Source organism: Myripristis murdjan, chromosome 19 (assembly GCF_902150065.1).
Source record: "Myripristis murdjan chromosome 19, fMyrMur1.1, whole genome shotgun sequence".
In the NCBI taxonomy this organism is placed as follows: Eukaryota; Metazoa; Chordata; class Actinopteri; order Holocentriformes; family Holocentridae; genus Myripristis; species Myripristis murdjan.
In genome coordinates this window covers 21,793,090-21,810,917 of record NC_043998.1, presented here as the reverse complement: position 1 = coordinate 21,810,917, position 17,828 = coordinate 21,793,090, and the positions used below count along the sequence as shown (strand labels likewise).

The 17,828-nt window shown below is 43.1% G+C and overlaps 1 protein-coding gene across 4 annotated transcripts in view; it reads left to right on the top strand.

Moving 5' to 3' along the window:
- The first annotated feature begins 456 nt into the window (after positions 1-456).
- The window catches only part of mrtfab (myocardin related transcription factor Ab), a 53,009-nt gene continuing 35,637 nt past the window's right edge, over positions 457-17,828 (top strand). Inside the window, exons 1-3 of one of the 4 annotated variants that reach the window (XM_030077616.1) lie at positions 457-597; positions 2,134-2,195; positions 5,623-5,808. In XM_030077616.1, coding sequence (XP_029933476.1) covers positions 5,685-5,808 — 124 coding nt within the window. In that variant the 5' untranslated portion in view covers positions 457-597; positions 2,134-2,195; positions 5,623-5,684. Of the gene's footprint in view, positions 598-2,133; positions 2,196-5,622; positions 5,809-9,953; positions 10,105-10,135; positions 10,334-17,828 lie in introns of those variants that run through there. The other 3 variants (XM_030077619.1, XM_030077618.1, XM_030077617.1) reach the window with 3 other exon arrangements.

The window sequence follows — 17,828 nt, the reverse complement described above, 5'->3', positions numbered from 1 at the left end:
AACAAACCTGCAGCCGAAAGTTCTTCATGTTGCAAGATTAAAAGCATAAAAAATAAAATAAAATAAACATAAAACAATAGACAACAATAAAAAAGTATGCCAGACTAAAAAATTACAACAATAAAAAGTATATGTTAAAAACAAGTAAATAAAAGATTGAAAAATTGAAAAAAGGATTTTAAAAAACATGAAAACCAATGATTAAACTGAAAAAGGCGATATCATTACTCCAAAATAAAAGCGATATTGGTCTTTATTTGGTTAAATTCAAGTCAAGCACGCGAATTATACATGTTGCATACATTTTGTTCATTAGAAAAGTTGCTATAAATATACTTAAGCATAAAAATAAAAATTAAAAATAAACAAACAAAAAAAAAAACTACAAAACGTTGGGAAAAGAGCCAGGTAGTTACCGCTCAAGTGCGGTAAATTGGTTAGCAACGGGTTGCTAAGGAAGTGGGAGTTTTGCATCTCGAGCGGAGGAGGGCTTTCCGGTTAAAGTTTCCTTTGTGATTCGGAAGTGGCGGTGCGACCAATGCCAAAGGAGTCTACTTCTAATTAACAACAACAACAAAAAAGTAGCGACAATGATAGGTAAGCGATAATAAACATTCACCAGGTTGATAGCGCCGCTAAGTGAAGGAGCAAGGCGGCCTCCCTGCGTTTAGTTTGGGGCGTCAGGCGTGACAGACAGGCGCTGCTGCTCCCAGCCAGCTTAGCCTAGCATGCTAACGGCAGCTAGCCGTCTGGGCTGTCTGCCTGTCTGGAGCCAACAGGGATGCAGTTTCCACAGTTAGCCGGTGCTGCTGCTAGTAAACAACCACGCCAATCTAAAACTACAGCAGCATCCCGTTTTGTTGCCCGTGTGTGTTTTTGTCGTGGCTCCACTGTTAGGCTGAGCTCCCACCCTGATAAGCTAACAATAGCTTTAGCCAGCCTGTCTATTTTGGTGTTTTGGCCGGTGACAGCTGCAGGCTGCTGCCCCATCATGACATCTGTGGCAAGGCCTCCTGCGACGTGGATCTGCCTCATTATCCCGCAGTACCAGTGCTGTTGATTCACATCTTTGACTTTTTTTTTTTTTTTTACACTAGAGCCCCTCTCAGCACCTGTCCTGGTCACACAGCTGCTGATGCAGATTTATTCCTGCTCAGGATTATAATCCACAGCAGCACTGGATGTTACAGGAGGGAGTCTGTCCTAGCTATAAATACACAGATTATAAATTGATTACTGATAGGGCTGCACGATATGGACATTTCATACCTCGATGAAATGCCAGAGATATCTCGAATGTGTGATATGACTTTGGGTTCACACTTTGAATTTGAAATATAAACTGCAGCAACAGTAAAAATGAAGCATCCTTTCAAAAACAGAATATGATTGTTTTATTGATCAGAACATATCAGTCACTGTTTCAGGCTGACCCTAAACCCTAAATTTGATATTGTCCACATTGTTTCTTTTTGAGGTATTAATATATTGCATATCTAGATAACAATATATATTGTTCAGCCCTAATCTGTTACAAGCACTGTAGGATCTGGGGGATACAAGCCTGGTCTCAGTAAATTACTCACCATAAAAGAAATAATCATATTATCATAATCAAAGGAAACTTACAATACTAATGAATAATTTTTATAACCAGGCGCATTAATCATTAACAGACAATTTACAGGGCCAACAATCTAAACCTGAACAGGATCAAAGACTTTTATTACTGCTTACACAAAGAGACTACTGATACATATGGATCAATACATATAGATAACCACAGTGGGTATCAATATAGATAACATCTCTCTCACATAGGCTATACATTAATATGTGCAGGTTTTTGTACAGCAGTCCTGCTCCCCTGGTGATGGGCTTTCTTAGCTGAGTCATCACCTTGGATTCTGTGTAGCTTAATATTAAATATGAAATATAAAATGATCGCATAAAAATCTGTAAACACCACAAATATGTACACCTTGTAAGCATTTAAAGCTCAGATTACATATTTAGTGGAACATGCTGGAGGCACATGTTACATGGACACCAGAGCAGAGCCACGGGACTGACGGGAAAGGAGGTGCTTTGTTGTTGACGGTGTTTTTTTTTTCTTCCTCTCCTCTTCAACAGGACTGTGCAGAACTCTGTCCTGCTGAAATGGGAAAACCCACCTCGGAGATTTATTAGCACAGGTAAGCAACAAGCCTCCAGTTTTCTGCCAAAGTCTGCCACATTATCACCTGCCAAGTTTATATGAGGTCAGGTGGAAACCATTTTATTTTTTATTGTTGCTTTTGTCTGCGAAGCTATGCGGTCTTTCTGTTAAATAATACCTGGCTGCAACAAGGCCTGTGCTATCAACCCATCACATCAAATGCTGTAAGATTTGTTTACATACACATGTCACCAGTGTGAATGCTGCTTTCTGTGCCGCTACTTATCATGTGAGCCAGGCAGTGTGGATGTGTGTGTTTACCTGTGTGATCACACTGCGATATATATCTGAGAGACTAGTGTGGGCGTGTAGAGAGGAATGCTGGAGGAACACACTGTCCCTCCCCCGTGCATTGCACCAGTGTAAAGCTCACAGCGTGTTCGAACAGCACCCCTCTGGACAGGGGAGCTGCCGGGAAGGTGAGAATGAAGCAACTGATGCTGAACGTGTTCGCAGAACCGTCTGATGGAGTTTACCTCGGGTTAATTAACTGTTTGAAAATTGATATCCGCCGTAGATGCGGCAGTGACTAAGGCCTTTTTGCCCTCGGCTTTCTCATGGAAACTGGCTAGACTGAATAATGAGACGCTTCATAGTTGGAAGAATTGCTTTATTTGCGGTTGTTGAGATCCAGGCCACAGATTCAGTCCCGTGTTCTGTTGTTGGTCGTCAGCAGACCTGACATGTCAGAGTGATGCAATGCACCGTGACAAGCATCACATGTTGTATCTTGAAACCCCCTGCATGCTCTATCTGACCATCAAATCACACAAGCTAGCACAACTACAGAGTAAATATAGAACATGCTTGAAATGCATTAGCCAGTATTATAAGTGGCGGTATCGACTGAAGTAGGAACTTAAACATTTTGTCATATTGTGCATAACGATGCTCAGTCATTGATTGAATGATTGCTGCGTTGTGCCGTCGTTGAATTTCCCAGTTATGTTATCAGCTTGTTTTTCAAAACCTGTTTCCTCCTCTCTCTCTGTCAGTCTGACTGACGCTCTCTGAGCCAGGCGTGTTTTATGGCACTGCAACATATAATTTTAAAACTAACATTCAAAACTGACGCCCAAATGCATTTACTACAGAGTTACAGCTCTTCACTCCGAGGGTCAATTAGATTAGCAGGATAGCAGAGGATTGGCCAGCTGCTGCTGTCATGGCGACGTAATGGGGAAGTCTGTGACTCAGTAACCACAGTCGCACTGAAGGAGATCAGCTGATTGGAGAAGACTCCAACACGCTGGGATAAATCAAGTCTTATTTTTAAACTCAGTTCTGTATTCCTTATACAAATATCTGTTCCATGTAGACTGTTTATTTAACTGTAGTGTGTTTAGAGGGATATCCCCTATTAGGGAGATGTTACGCAATAAAACACACATGAACCCAGCTGAATGTTAATGACATTTCATGCCTGGATGGATGGCTCATCGTGTGGTATCGCTGATGTTCTGAGGCAAAAAAAGAAACCTGAAAACCCAAAGTGGATTGCGCCAAAAGAGGTGAGGTTCTGGGTATGTAGTGTGTAAATATTTTTTAAACTCAAAGCCCCAAAAGCTCTTGAATACACTTCAGATTTAAAATTTTATTTGTAAAAGTTTGAAAGGTGTTGCCATCAACTTGGAGATGTCATCCTTGTCACGCATTACTCACACTCTTATTACATTTACAGTCATCTTCAAGTTAATTACCGCTGAGAAACTGGTTTTACATTTCATTCTAATGGGAACTGGTTAAAGTTGTTACAAAAAATCTTTAATATAACAAGATGAAACTTGCAGACGTCCTCAGGCCAGCTGGATCAAGTCAACATTTGCTGTCATGTGGTTGTGCGCCGCTGTACAGAAATGCGTGCGCAGGCATTTGATTGGGAGAGAGAAGAGTGACATCTCAGACAACACTGCCTCATTGTTTTCAGGCCTGCTGTGCAGTAATGGCAGAATCCCAGCCAGAACCCCATGGCTAGAATACACACATTTGCAGAGAGAGAGCGCGGGAGAGAGATCAACACAACACAGCGACGGGTAGCGCGTCCCCTGCCTTTGTAAACAACCATTAGTGATTTGCTGTCGGTGCAACGCCGGGCTGTGCAGTCCATCTCTGAGATGAAGCTGTCAGACAATCCGGGAAAACGTGTTGAGACTGTTGAGGCGTCCAAAAAAAAAAAAAAAAAAAAATTCCCGAAAAAGAAAACGTCTGTGTGCCTAGAGCAGTGGCCAGAGCAACAGTTGTAAAAGCTCAAACATGCATATTCTTCCCTGACGGCTGACTTAATCCTTAGCCTACAGCCTTGCATTCTTCCCTTTAAAACCGTGGTTGTTTGTGTGTGTGTGTGTGTGTGTGTGTGTGTGTGAGTGTGTGTATGGGGGTGTGTATGTCTGAACGCTCCATAATTGCACAAGAGAGGTGCTCGGTTTTCCGGAACTAGCTTGTTTGACGTGTCGTAGCCTGTCGAGGAGCCACAGGTACCACATGTAGATTAATAAATATATCCATAATACATCTAGAGTAGCAGGGTGGAATACCGGTGAACTTAATCTGAGATCTGTTATTTCAGACTAACAGACCGCTGACTCACTTTCAATTAACTCATTCCACAGTCAAGAGGTCAAGTTGGTATTTTCATTTCTAATTATATTCACAGGTTTACTCCCAGATAAACCTCGTCTAAGTGAGGCGAGAAGAATTTTTCTATTTTCCTTTTCATTTTTTCTGAGAGAAGCAAACTTTTGATTGCTAGTCGGAGGCTGAACATCAATCTCACTGGTTTGTCTCCGTTGCTGTGGATACAGTTATGCAGTAGAGTCATGGATGCTAACTACAGTCGTTTCTATGGTTACAGTGCTGCCAAAGTATAGTCGTGGATAATAAGTTCAGATATTACTATATTTACAGTCCTGCTGAACTCTTTTTTTTTTAATTTGGGGAGAAGCTTGTAATTTGCTTTTTCTTGCAGTAAAATCACTGTAAATGAGTGTTTTGTGTCAGCTGATTAATGTCTTTAGTTTTGTCTTTGGCTGACAGATGAGAGGAAGTGGAGTTTGGAAGTGAAATGTCGTTTTTCTCACCAGCAGACATGCAGAACACGACTCAAAACTTTTCCAGTTTGTTTGGCTCCACTCTTAATCTTGGGATACATCTAAAACGATTGAGACGATGCAGCACTCTGCAGAAAAAAGTCAACTTTTAAAACTGTGTTTTGTTACAAACAACAAATACAACAGTTTAATGTACTGATTAATGCTCATTATGCCGTGATGGAAACTTACACACAACATAAATTTGCCTTCCCAGCAGTGGACTGTGGGTAATGGCTCCTGCTCATCTTTTGATGGAAAGACATACACATCGTGAACATTAGACATTACAGCTTTGAGGTGATGTTTTCGCTGCAGGTCTCTCTGTCACCGTGGCAACGCTTGACCCACAGAAGGGGGAGGAGCCAAGTCTCGGCAGCATGGAAGCCACCAGGAAGACCGGTTCCGCCCCCAGCCCGCAGAGCGAGGCAGTGACCAATGAGCTTCAGGAGCTGTCGCTTCAGCCCGCCCCCAACCTGCTGCCGCTGCGGGAGAGGAAGAACGGTGAGTCGCTGTTGCATGCAAACCTGCGGTCATTCTGCTTCTCACATGTTGCTGCTCGGAGAGTGTGTGAAATATTTTTAGTTTCAGCAGCTAAAAGGTCAACCACTGAACTTGCCCAGGCTAAACAGTCATTTTATCAGACCCGACGCTGTCTTACCACCACTGTTTGCAAAGCAGCAATGACAGGAATTCGACAGTGGCCCTGTTCAGCAGATGCAGCATTACCTCAGATCACTGATGTGCAAACATTTATCGAAACTGTTATCATCAGTTATGCAATCATTCAGTATTTCACTTGAAGTGTCAAGAGATTTGTAAAGCATGATTGGCAAAGTTGAAGTTTCCTCCCAAAACACCTCAGAGTCACATATTTTCCACCACTGTTCTCTACCTGCTCACATCAGTGTGCATGTTTTAGTAGATGAAGAAAACAGGGACTCAGATTTGACCCTCGGCTCGTTCCAGGATTTTTTTTTATTTTTTGAAGGATGGGAGGGGGTCATTAATGAGGACGGATGATATATTTTTATTGTGTTTATATTTTTTTCTGGGCTATGGAGACCGTGTTTCCAGCAGAGTTGCTACATAAAAGTAAAAGAAATATTGTTCTTTCATTTAGAGACCTTGTATGCCAACACTGCTACAACTGAAGTGATTTTTTTTTTTTTTTTTTTTTTTTTTTAGCCCAGCGCCAAGACATCTTCCACAAAGGTGGCTGATTTCCAACATAAATTCCACCAAGCTAAAAAAGTGCGCATGGAGAACTAGTTACATAATTTTCAAGATGAAGCAGAAAGAAAGGGGGGAAAATAAAAAAAACACTTGTTCAAGAAGCAGAAGTGAAATGTCAGAGTTGTCTGTGCAGCTTGCTCATTTATCAGTGGACAGCTTACATCTCCACAGGGGGCGTTTTAAAGGCAGGAGAGATTTACTGTTGGGAAGATTAGGGGCTCAGGTGAAACGTGGATTGTGTGTGTGTGTGTGTGTGTGTGTGTGTGTGTGTGCTGTCGCCAGAATGGGGAGAGAGAAGAAGCTGCTGTTCTTAATTAGCTTGCTCTTGTGCTCTGACCTCCTGGTACAGTGGATTAGAGGAGAGTAGTGCATCTGATTCCCAATTCTAGCCACCTATTTGAAAAGGACTTGGACTTTGCAGGTCTCTTTAGTGAGTCTTTGAGCTCCTGCACAGAGAAATGTGTAGCTGCTCTGGTAGCTGCGTTTTAGCTTTGTGGATTCCTCTGTGGCCTGGACGGCTTTGGGTCTTTCTCTGTACAGTCCTTTGAGGCGCTAAAATAAATTAACTTGCTCTTGGGTGTGATTTCTCCCCCAGTGTTTTTGTTTTCTTTGGTCCCTGCAGCTTTGGCTAAACATCATGCACTTATCTGCTCTCCTTGCTACAGTTTACTTTCTATGGTGCTTATCGTAGTAGCTAAGAACACATAAAAAAAAAAAATCTGGATATGAGCATCAGTCTAGACTATGCTGCAAAAATCTCTGTCTTAACAGGTGATTTTTAGTCTCAGTCAGTTTTAAAATCTTGTTTTTCTTTAAATAAGTTTAAAAAAAAAAAAAATCTAAACAAGATCCAGGAAGTCTAGCTTGATATTTGTCCTTAAGCAGTGTAGAGGGTCCCTGATGAAGATTTGATAAGCACTGGTCAGCTCAGTTGCCTACTTAAAAATAAATTCACAGTATTACTTCACCTCAAGACTAAGGAGTGCCTCAGTTGTTTTTTTTTTTTTTTCCATGGTTGTGTGTGCTACTAAAGGACAAATATCAATGAAAACTTCCTGGATCCTGTTTCTCATATTTTCACCTGACCCACTAAAGAGCTGCTGTCATATGAGCCGTCACAGCCATGCAGAGCTTCCTTCTTCCTTTGTGAAAAGCTAAAAAAAAAAAAAAATAGGCCAGTCAGATGAGATAATTCCGCGTGTTTCCAATGCTGATCGACTTGTTTACAGAATTTTCTTGAATCAAGCGTCATCTTCTTGATCCTAATGGGCCGATCTGCCTTGTTTCAACATATTTATACTTGTTCGTAGTTAAAAATCTTAGAAACAAGTGGAACTGCAGTGTAAACAAGTGGGATTATCTCGTCCCATTGGCAGACTCTTCTCCAGTTTTGAGAAAAACAAGATTTTAAGGTTGATTATGAGACTAAATGATTTGTTATGGTGGAGATTTTTGCACTGTTCAGACAGTTTGCCCTCAGTTCATTTCGTTATGCTGCATTTTCGTTCATCTCAGTGTGATTAATTAGCACCTTGAATTTGAATGGCATTGTGCTCACCTGGTCAGACGAACTGAAATGAGGGAGTAAGTGCTTCAAAGATTGAATAAACCACCACAAATATGTGTGGAGAAAAGGCACCGTCAACAGTTCTAGCACAATTTTAAGCCAAAATTAAGGCGTGAAAACTGCATGCACAGACGTGTTAATGTTTTTTTTTTGCATGCCTAACTCTGTCTAATGTTATGCAATTTTAAGAGTATAATATGAAAAAGCCAAAATTAACTCATGAAACTGACTCCTGAGTGCTTCTGCCACAGAGATTTCCCCGCTCTGCAGTCAGATCAGTCTGAAAACTAACTTTTTGTTGAACCAGCTATGTGCTGGATGCTGCTAGGTGGATGTATTCTGCGACTGCTGTAACTGTGTGAACTTGCATGCATATATTGGGATTTCATTTAAGCAGACTGACACGACAGCGTGTCTGGTAAATTCACTCGGTTTACCTTTCACCTACATGTGCTGGATGTTCGGGTGCTGGTTTCAGACTCTGTGTCAGGTAGATTAGCAGGAATATCACGGCCGTGGAGTAGTGCCAGTGGCCCGGTACATAACACACACACACACAAACACACACCTTTGCCGTATCAGAAGCGTCAGCCACATTGGCCATTGTTCTCAGGTGGGCGTTGGCCATCCTGTTTTGTGGAGACTTGACCTGCAGTTGGTTTGTTGGGAGAGGAAGGTGAGGCCAAGGCAGGCTGGTAAATGATTGATCGTCTTAGAGAGGCTGGGCAGTGGCAGTGGCAGACTCCTTATAATGCAAATCTATGTTGGAGAGTTGAAGATAGAACCAGGCTAACCTGTGAAATACAGTAAAAGTAGTCACAGGGTTTTATCACACACACGCATACATATACAGAGCCTCAGGCCACCACTCCCATGTTTAAAAACCCCTGCTCTTGCTCGCCTCTCCTTCACACACTGCAGACATGTCTCTGCAGGCACTCCTTTACTTAATCTGACATGAGGATGCTTTCAGGGCATGGGAGAAGCGTGTGTGTGCATCCCTGCATGCATGTATGTGTACCAGAGAACAGCAAAGCCCATGATCCACGCTTTATATCTGCCACCAGGTTACACAATCTGTTTGTTACACCGAGTTCCTTCCTCAGCAAAGAGCGAGCACTGGGAGATTTATTGTTAGCTTGTACATATATACACACACACACACACACACACACACACAGGGTGCATGTTTTTCAGGATGACGATTAGACACAGATGCATTGGGTCCATGTGTGTGTGTGAGGAAAAAGTTTCAGTGCTCTACCAAAGAGTTTTGATTACAGCACCTTAAAGTGGCCTTAAATGTGATCAGCATTCCCCATCGTCCTAGCGAGGAACACACCCTCAGAATGATTCCACAGGGAATGAAGGTGGACACGGTTTGATAACGTGATTGAGATTATTTTAAATTTTGAAGCGGAGAAATGAGTGTGGGAGTGCATTAGGCCACTGCAGAAGAACAACAAGAGGACGAAGAAGAAGAAGGGGAGGAGGAGGAGGAGGAGGAGGACGAGGAGGGGAGGGGGCGGTCGTGTCTGAAATGGCAGTATTGCATAACTTCTCAGAGGGGAAAAGAAGAAAAGCGAGGGAAAGTGGAAAGTGAGAATGGAGGGGTGTGGGTCACTTAGGCTTGAGCAGTTGAGGCTTTGCACTGGCTTGCTGTTTTTTTTTTTTTTTTTTTTCCATTGAATTTTTTTCTCAAGAACAACTGAATGAAAGAGGTAGTTAAGAAACAGAAGATTTATTTCAAAAAAGAATCTGCAAGGAAGCAGGAGGGAGAGAAAAAAGGTGAAGCCACAGAGAAACTGGGATTTTATGGGAGGACTTGGTCGCAGTAGAGGACGGACTCCCGCAAATACACACAGACCTTTACACACAGACCTTACACACGCCCTCTGCTCTGCTGGGGCGTGCACACACTTGCAGACAGGCACGGCGAGGTCTGGGTGCAGCCTGCAGTGAGGGGAATGTGAGGTACTCTGGAGCACCAGTTGCAGGTTAGAGGAAAACTTTTTGTATATCCTGCCGCCTGATCGGGCTTTTTTTTTGTTGCTTCACTTCTCCTCAGCCTGCAACTGACCTTTTTTTTTTTTTTTTTGATATATACATATATTATTTTCTGCTGCTGCTCACACTGCTTGTGTCAGGAGTATGGATTGCTAAAGTAGCAGGGAGGGTGAAGTCGTGTCTCCGGCATGGTGCAGAGGGATATGACCATCCTGTCAGGTAACGTCTGCTGCTTCTGTTTGTGTGCATTGGTGAAGGTGTCAGTGATTGATGAAGCTTTGCACTTGTTGAATTCCTGTGTGAAGTAAATGTTTAGCGTGTTGCTACTGCAGTCTGAGGTGTTGGTGTACCTGTTGGTGTGTGTTTCTGTGTGTGTCTGTGCGTGCATGTGTGTGTGTGCCTGAGCTGAATTCCTAGCTGCTGTGATTTACTGGCTGTGGGTGAAGCATCAAGCTAAAGTTTCCCAGGCACGCTGTATAATCTCAAAGCCAATTAAACAGCAGAGGGGGGAAAAAAATCCCATCACCACAGCCATTACTTTCCATAGGCACTCATCATCATCATTGTCATACTTTTATTACCCAACCTATTATAATTTAAGAGGCTGGAAATAGTGGTCGTTTTCATCACAGTTTTATTGGAGGCTGTCATTTGCATCACAGAGTTTAACTGGATTGAAAAAGGAAGAAATGACAGAAAAGGAGTGAATCAAAGTGCCAAGAGTGAGAAGTCTGATGCTGTAAAAGTGGCTGACATCAGGCTCCAGTTCTTACATAAACCCCAGCTTAGTGTCAGATGTGCTGAAGATAGCTGTCCTTGCTTGATAAAGGGGTGTTTGCGGGGTGTTTTCCCCAGGGCGAGTGGAGCCGGTGAGGTCATGAGGCCAGGGTTTGGGGTGAATTCTCCCGAGCAGGACTAGGCAGATCACAGGGCGTCGAGTGGGTGGAGCGGCACAGCTGATGGATCGTGCTCTTTTGAAAAAGTGACGCTCATTGAAAGTAGCTGCTGGCCGTGTAGCCAAAGCTCTGCTGCTCCCTGAGGTAGGCAGGGCCAGGTGTGGGGTGGCGACCCAGACGGGGCTTGACGGGGTCGGCGGAGGCTCAGGAAACAGGGAACGCTGCCCGGGCTTGCTGAATCACACCAGAGCACGGGGGGAAAAGTAGGTTAGAGAGACATCACCGTTCCAGATTTCACTAAAAATGACCCACTCATTTCAGCGAGAACAGATTGTTCTAGGCTATGACACAGGCTAGCTATGCAGCAGAGGAAACGTGAATGAGGACTTAAGTGACTAATGCATCAGGGCAGCTCGTTCCCTCTGCCGGTAAAGTTGGTCCTCAGGAAGCACAGACCAGTGACTTTCATTTATGTGCAGTTGTGACTCAAGAGTCTGCAGTCTCAAGTCGGTTTATTGAAAGAAAACGCACCAACAGCAGGTTACACTAATGAGCTCACTTTCAATCAAAAAGGAGGAAGAATTCAGGGAATCGGCTACTTTAGTATTTGGTAGGAATGAAAACCTACAGATTCTTGGGTTGCAGTGCTGGATAATTGGAAACCAGTCACCTAGATCGGCATCAGTGTCTGCCAGTCTAGACAAAGTGATTTTCCTGGTTCCTTGAGGGTCTTCCAGGGGGTTCTCAGCAAAACGAGGACTAAGTTTACTATAATTTGAATCCTTTTGAAAGGCATTTGAAGATTCAAATGTTCCAGTAATATTTTGCTTATTTGCCAGTCGCCTTTTTTTTTGCATGATTTTGAAAGTTTTACAAATTTGCTCAGGTTTCAAGAGTTAATTCATAAGCCATTGCGATGACATACATCAGTGATTATGTTTTCATCTCACCACTTTCAATGTATTTGACACATAGACACTTAAATAATTAACAAAAGCCAAAACACCTTTTCATATCGGAGTCCTAAAGGCAAAATGACCTCAAGCAGGGCTCCAGGGCTTAACAAGAGTCAGCTTGGTGGCCAGAAAGTCAAACCATGTGCAATGGATGGCTCACAGTTTGCAGGATATCCTTCAAACCAAAGACGGCACTCCTCTCGGGTTAAAAGTGCACTAATTAGTTTACAGACTCCTGCCAGTAACCAGTTTGACTGTAAACAGTTTGGGCTGAGGTAAAAAGCTTTGGGTTTTGCAGAAGTTGCCAGGGCTTGGAGAAACCGCGGCGCAGAATACTTTGAGAAAGTTAAGCGTCCAGGAAAAGAGCTGAGACTGTGATTCACGCTCTGTGGTTAACCGGAGCTGAATATCAGGGGTGAGGAGCTGCGTGTGCTGTCAGGGACGGAGGCTGGCTTGGGGGTGACATTCCATTAGCCTGGCTGGAGGGTTTGGGTGTAGCCTCGGGCGAGCTGGGCAGGCTACGTCACCCAGACTTGTCAACAAAAAGAGATACAGATCGCTTCCCTGTTCCTCCCCACCCTCACGTAATGGCAATAGATGGGCTGTTTTGCTCTGCCTAACTACCACGGTGATGTGGTGTTATTAGAGCTGCGTCCTGCCTGGCTGGAGGCGGAAATTAACGAGTCACCATCAGAAATGAAAAAGTGAAATGTTATCAGACCCCACATGGCTAGAGGCTACACCATCGGGCTATATTTAATATATGATCGCTAGCTAGCTGCCGAGCCCGGCGCAGCAGTGAATCAGAGTGGTCGCTGGTACTGTTATGTAACAGTATGGGAAGCTGCCAGCAGCAGAGGCCCCACATCACTCTGTCAGGCTGAGAGTGGGAGGGAGCAGGAGAGGGAGGAACGAGATGGAGAGGCTGATAGATGGAGAGAAAAATGAGACATAAGCATGAGAGAGAGAGAGAGAGAGAGAGAGAGAGAGGAGGGAAGGGAAGGGAAGGGGATAAAGAAGAAAAATGCAGATGCATGAAAAAAAGGATGTTAAAAGGACAGGAGAAGGGGAAATAAGGGAGGAAGGAAAAGCAAAGGCGAGGGGGCGGCAGTGTGTGTTTCATAGCAAACACACAGCTGCAGCAACCCCAACACAGCTGTCTGTCTCCTGTTTTTCTCCGTCAATGACTTTGTCACCACATTGGGTACACTGTCACCCCCCACCCACCCACCTCCAAATGCATGAATACACGTCTGGGAACTAAAACTGTAGTGATTTGTAATTGCCCCAATTTTCTGTCCCCCCTCTCTGTTTTTACACCCAAATCACCAGGCAGGGCAGTTTCGACTTTAATCCACAGTAAATCTTATTCGATTGCTTATGTTTCTTTGAAGAAGTTGCTATTTCTTCATCAGATGTAATTGAGCATGTGTTTGTGTGTGCGTGTGTGCAAGGCGTGGGACGTATTAAACTGCACAGCGCCCACCTTTCCAGTTACGTAACATATCTCGCACAATCTAAACAACTGGAGACCAAATGTTGTAGGTTCTTTTTTCTTTTTTTTTCTTTTTTTTTTTTTTTGCAAATCTAAACAGCTCCGCACGCTCTCCCTCTCCATCAGCCTCATAAACATACAGGCAGAAACATATTTATGCAACCGAGTCTACATTTGAGGAAAAAGCGTGCATTTTTCATGTGTCCACCACACCACGCACACACCCACAGGCTGCACGACTCATCAGAGCACGGACACACGCCCACACACACACACACACGCATACCGGCTGCCTTCATAAGTCATGTCAATGCCAGGACTTGGACTTGCACTTACAGGCACCGGTAACCTTCCCGTGTTCAGTGTGCCCTGACAGTACGGTATTTCAACATGCTCGCACACAGCTCCTTTGATTTGTTTTCCATTTTAGTCTCTTTAGATAATGAGAAGCGAGAGCATAGCCAGTCTTGTTGAAATCTATAGCCTCGAGCTAAAAAGAGAGCTTTATCAGCTAAATGTGCACAGTGATTCGCAGGCCTGCCAGTAGAGAAAGAGAACAAACTGCACACACCTTTGGAGTCATAAGCCCACAATGTTGGACATACGCCGATTTTAAAATATGCAGATGGGGGCAAGCAAGGACACACATTCACCCGAAGTACACCTTTCTTAAAACATGACCGCAAACCCAGCAATCAGCAGGGTAACATGCACATCAGGGTTCACACAGACACACAATACTTGTCATAAGATGTGTGTGTGGTACAGACACACACAGACAGACACATTCACAAATACTATGTTTTATTGAAATACTTGTTCAATCATTTTGGGCAGAATCCCCCTTTTCCAGCTTAGCCAGACTGAGACAAGATCTTCGACCATTTTCACCTCTGTACGTCCAGTGGTTTGGTTCATATGGATAGCATTTGTGGTAGCTTAGCATAAAGACTTGAAGTGTATGGGAGTCATTAGCCTGCCTTCATCAAAGTGACTCCAAAGCTGTCTTATTTATGCGGTGTATTGTGGATTTGACTGGATGCATGACGACATGTTGGAATATTCCTTTAATTTACTATAATTGGGCACACATGATTTTTTTCCGTAAACGCACCTGTCCTTTAATACACAGGGTTTGGGCACACACACTCGCACATGCATATTCACAAGTTTTGTTTGAGCTTTTATGCATTAACTTTGAGCTCAGATGACTTGTTTGTGGTAGCTGGTTACTGAACGTGCAGCTTCATCACTTCTACTCACGTATCACTTGCTTTTTAAAAATCAGGATCTTTTCATTCCTCTTAAAAGTAAAAAAAAAACATCCAATGTGGCATCCTGTGCAGACGACATGCAGCCAAATGAAAACACACAGTCGACTGTAAGGCTGCTTGATCTCAATGAGATAATTGATTGATTGACTTATTGAATTTATTTGATTGTCTTAAAGGTCATACATGTAACTTTTTGACCTTCTTGTGCTCAGTTTAAAACACTGTAATGGGTCTGCAGACCAAATACAACAGATTTTATCAGGCCAGCAAATTTTTTAAAATTAGGAAGACAATGTAGCGTTAATTTTTTTTTTTTTTTTTTTTTTTTTTTAGGGAAAAGCAGTTCATTTAATCAGCATGTTTATATGACTACCATGGATGTATTTTTATCTATTTTTTTATTACTTCTAAGTGCTGACTTTACATGTCTAAGGTTGTAAAAAAATTGCATGGTTCAGCCAACAGATATCTTCACACACAGCTTTAAAAGCCATTTAGGGAAGCACAATGAGGCTCAGGAGCTTCTTTCCACTGTGGAAACTGCAGTAGTCTTACATTACATTTTAAAACAATCAAAAAACACACCTGGCAGGACAAAGCGTACCGCTACAGCAAGCAGTTAGAGTGGGTTATTCAAAGTACTTTAACTTTATACGCAATCCTATTACACAAGTAGCTACTAAAGTAGTGCAGTAAATTAGCTGATTATTTTTCAGAGTAACTTTTCCAAACTTTTTCTTAAACAGTCGACTATTCTTGCACTAATCTTGCTACTTGCAACATGCAAGTAGGGCTTCACACACTCACCCACACGCACAGACACACACAGTGAAATCTCACTGTTCTCACAACATGCATGTGGGAGCACACACACACACACACACACACACACACATACACACACACCAACAGGAGGAGGATGTGGATGCTGTGGGTGGCTGAGTTCACCTCTCTGCCTGTCTCTCTCTCTCTCTCCTGTGTTTCTGAGTAACTCAGCAGCCATTAGCCTGTGACTCATTGGGCTAACGGAGCGCGTGCGGCGTGCTAAACGTTAGCAGAGGTCGCTGTGAGTCGACAGGACTCTTGTTATGTTGTGGCAGTGACTCAGACACCCAGTCATGTGCAGGGGCCAATCACTGTGAGCTAGGGCCCTAATCATTTACTGTTCTCTCTCTCTCTCTCTCTGTCTGTCTCTCTCTCTCTCACACACACACACACACACTCAAAGAAACACACAGGTGCAGTGAACCTGCACACTTAAGCACACAAATATGCAGAAACACCAGACCAATGCACACACTCAGTCAGGGTTCCCACCACTGCCTGCAGAAACATTAAATACTGGTTGCCTTAAATTTGAATTTATTAAGTCTTAATTTCAACATACACAGTTTATTTAACTTACTTTATCAATCAATTTCTCTTTGTCCAAATGTGTCATGTTCTTCTGCGTCTCGGTCAACATTTCTGCCGCTATAAAAGAATAAAACCTACTGAATCCAATACCTTTATAACCTCATGGCTTTATACTTACCTTGTGGGAAAATGATCCAGCCTACTTTATATTAACCTGTCAGGGAAAAGGCCAAGAAAATATTGGACTTATCCGTCACAGCGCCTACGGAAAAATGTCATTTTAGATTTATCACAGGAGTAATTTGCTGTCGAACTGAAAGGAAACTGTCATAACATTTCATGCAATCATCTAGTTAATGAACAGCCGCTGGGCTGGACCAGCTATATAGTACTCACCTTTATACTCACCTGCATGTTGATGTGAATCACAAAAGGATGATTCATACAAAAACAGTCTACATTTGTATTAATATTTTTTTGCTAAAATGAATTCTGTGATTGATGTTTTGATGTGTGTTGATAGCCCGGTTCCCCCAGGCCATGAAAATAAGTTCATGAAAGTTTTTGAAAGTGAATGGTCAGTCTTGAAAGTACTTATTTTTTGTTCACATACAGAACCAGAAATGGCAAAACTGATGCGATGTCTTAAAAAATGAGTCAGGTTCTGGATCAAAAAAACGCTCTCCAGAAGTGAAAAAATAGACCGCCACACCTCACCATAGCTCAACCTTTCGACTTACTTCACTCGCTCATCACTCGTGGTAAGGCAAGTCTACACAGGAGCTACGGCATGCCGGTCTATTTTTAATGTTTTTTAATGTTAAAAATATAGAACCCAGATTTCCTCACTGTGCCTCGGCCGTCTTAATCCCTGTAGGATTAAGCTTGCGGTCTTAACCCCAGGACATGCCACTTGGTGAGTCCTTTCACTTCACTAAACAATACCTGGAAAGTTATTGAAAAATCCTTGAATAGGATGTCCCTAGTGAGTATGTGAAGTCAGCTCTCTCTCTCTCTCTCTCTTTTGCTCTCTCTCTCTCTCTCTCTCTCTCTCTCTAACACACACACACAAACAGGAAGCTGTATTGAAAACAGCAGATGGCATCAGCAGTGTCACCAGACTCCATTCCAGGGAGAGCTCAGTGTGCTCGGCTCCTGTTCTACTACTTTATCGCTCTCTGGGCGCCAGCTCACGGCCACAGGTGTGCACGCTCTCTACGGCCAAAACTAAAGAACACACCTGTTTGCGCTCAGATTGAGGTACCCAATGTTCACCCAGGATTCAGTCAAAGTCACGTTCGCACGTTCCGTCGAGGAGTTTTAGACAGCTCTGTGCAGTCGGTTTGTTTAAAACTGGTAGAAAAACTGTAGACCAGGTCATTTTTCAAGTATATTTTGTGTTTGCAGCTGAGTCGGTCAGACAGAGCTGTGACTGAGTGCTCTTATCGCTCGGGTGCATCAGAATGTCGATGCTAGATTTTTCTCTCCATAAACAGAGTGCAAGATCTGCAAGTCCTGAAAAACAAGTGAGAGTGGAGGAGGTGATGGAGGTAGCAGAGATCAGTGATTAGGAACAGAGATTATTTCCTCGTCATGGCACAGGAGCCCTCTGCAGTTGGGATGAGACGGTGCCTTTAAATGTATGATAAGAAAAGCAATGTAAGTTGATTTTTGAGAAGGGAGTTTCCCAAAGGTGCGATTACACAACGTGCAGGTGACGCTTGGTTATCTGGCCGG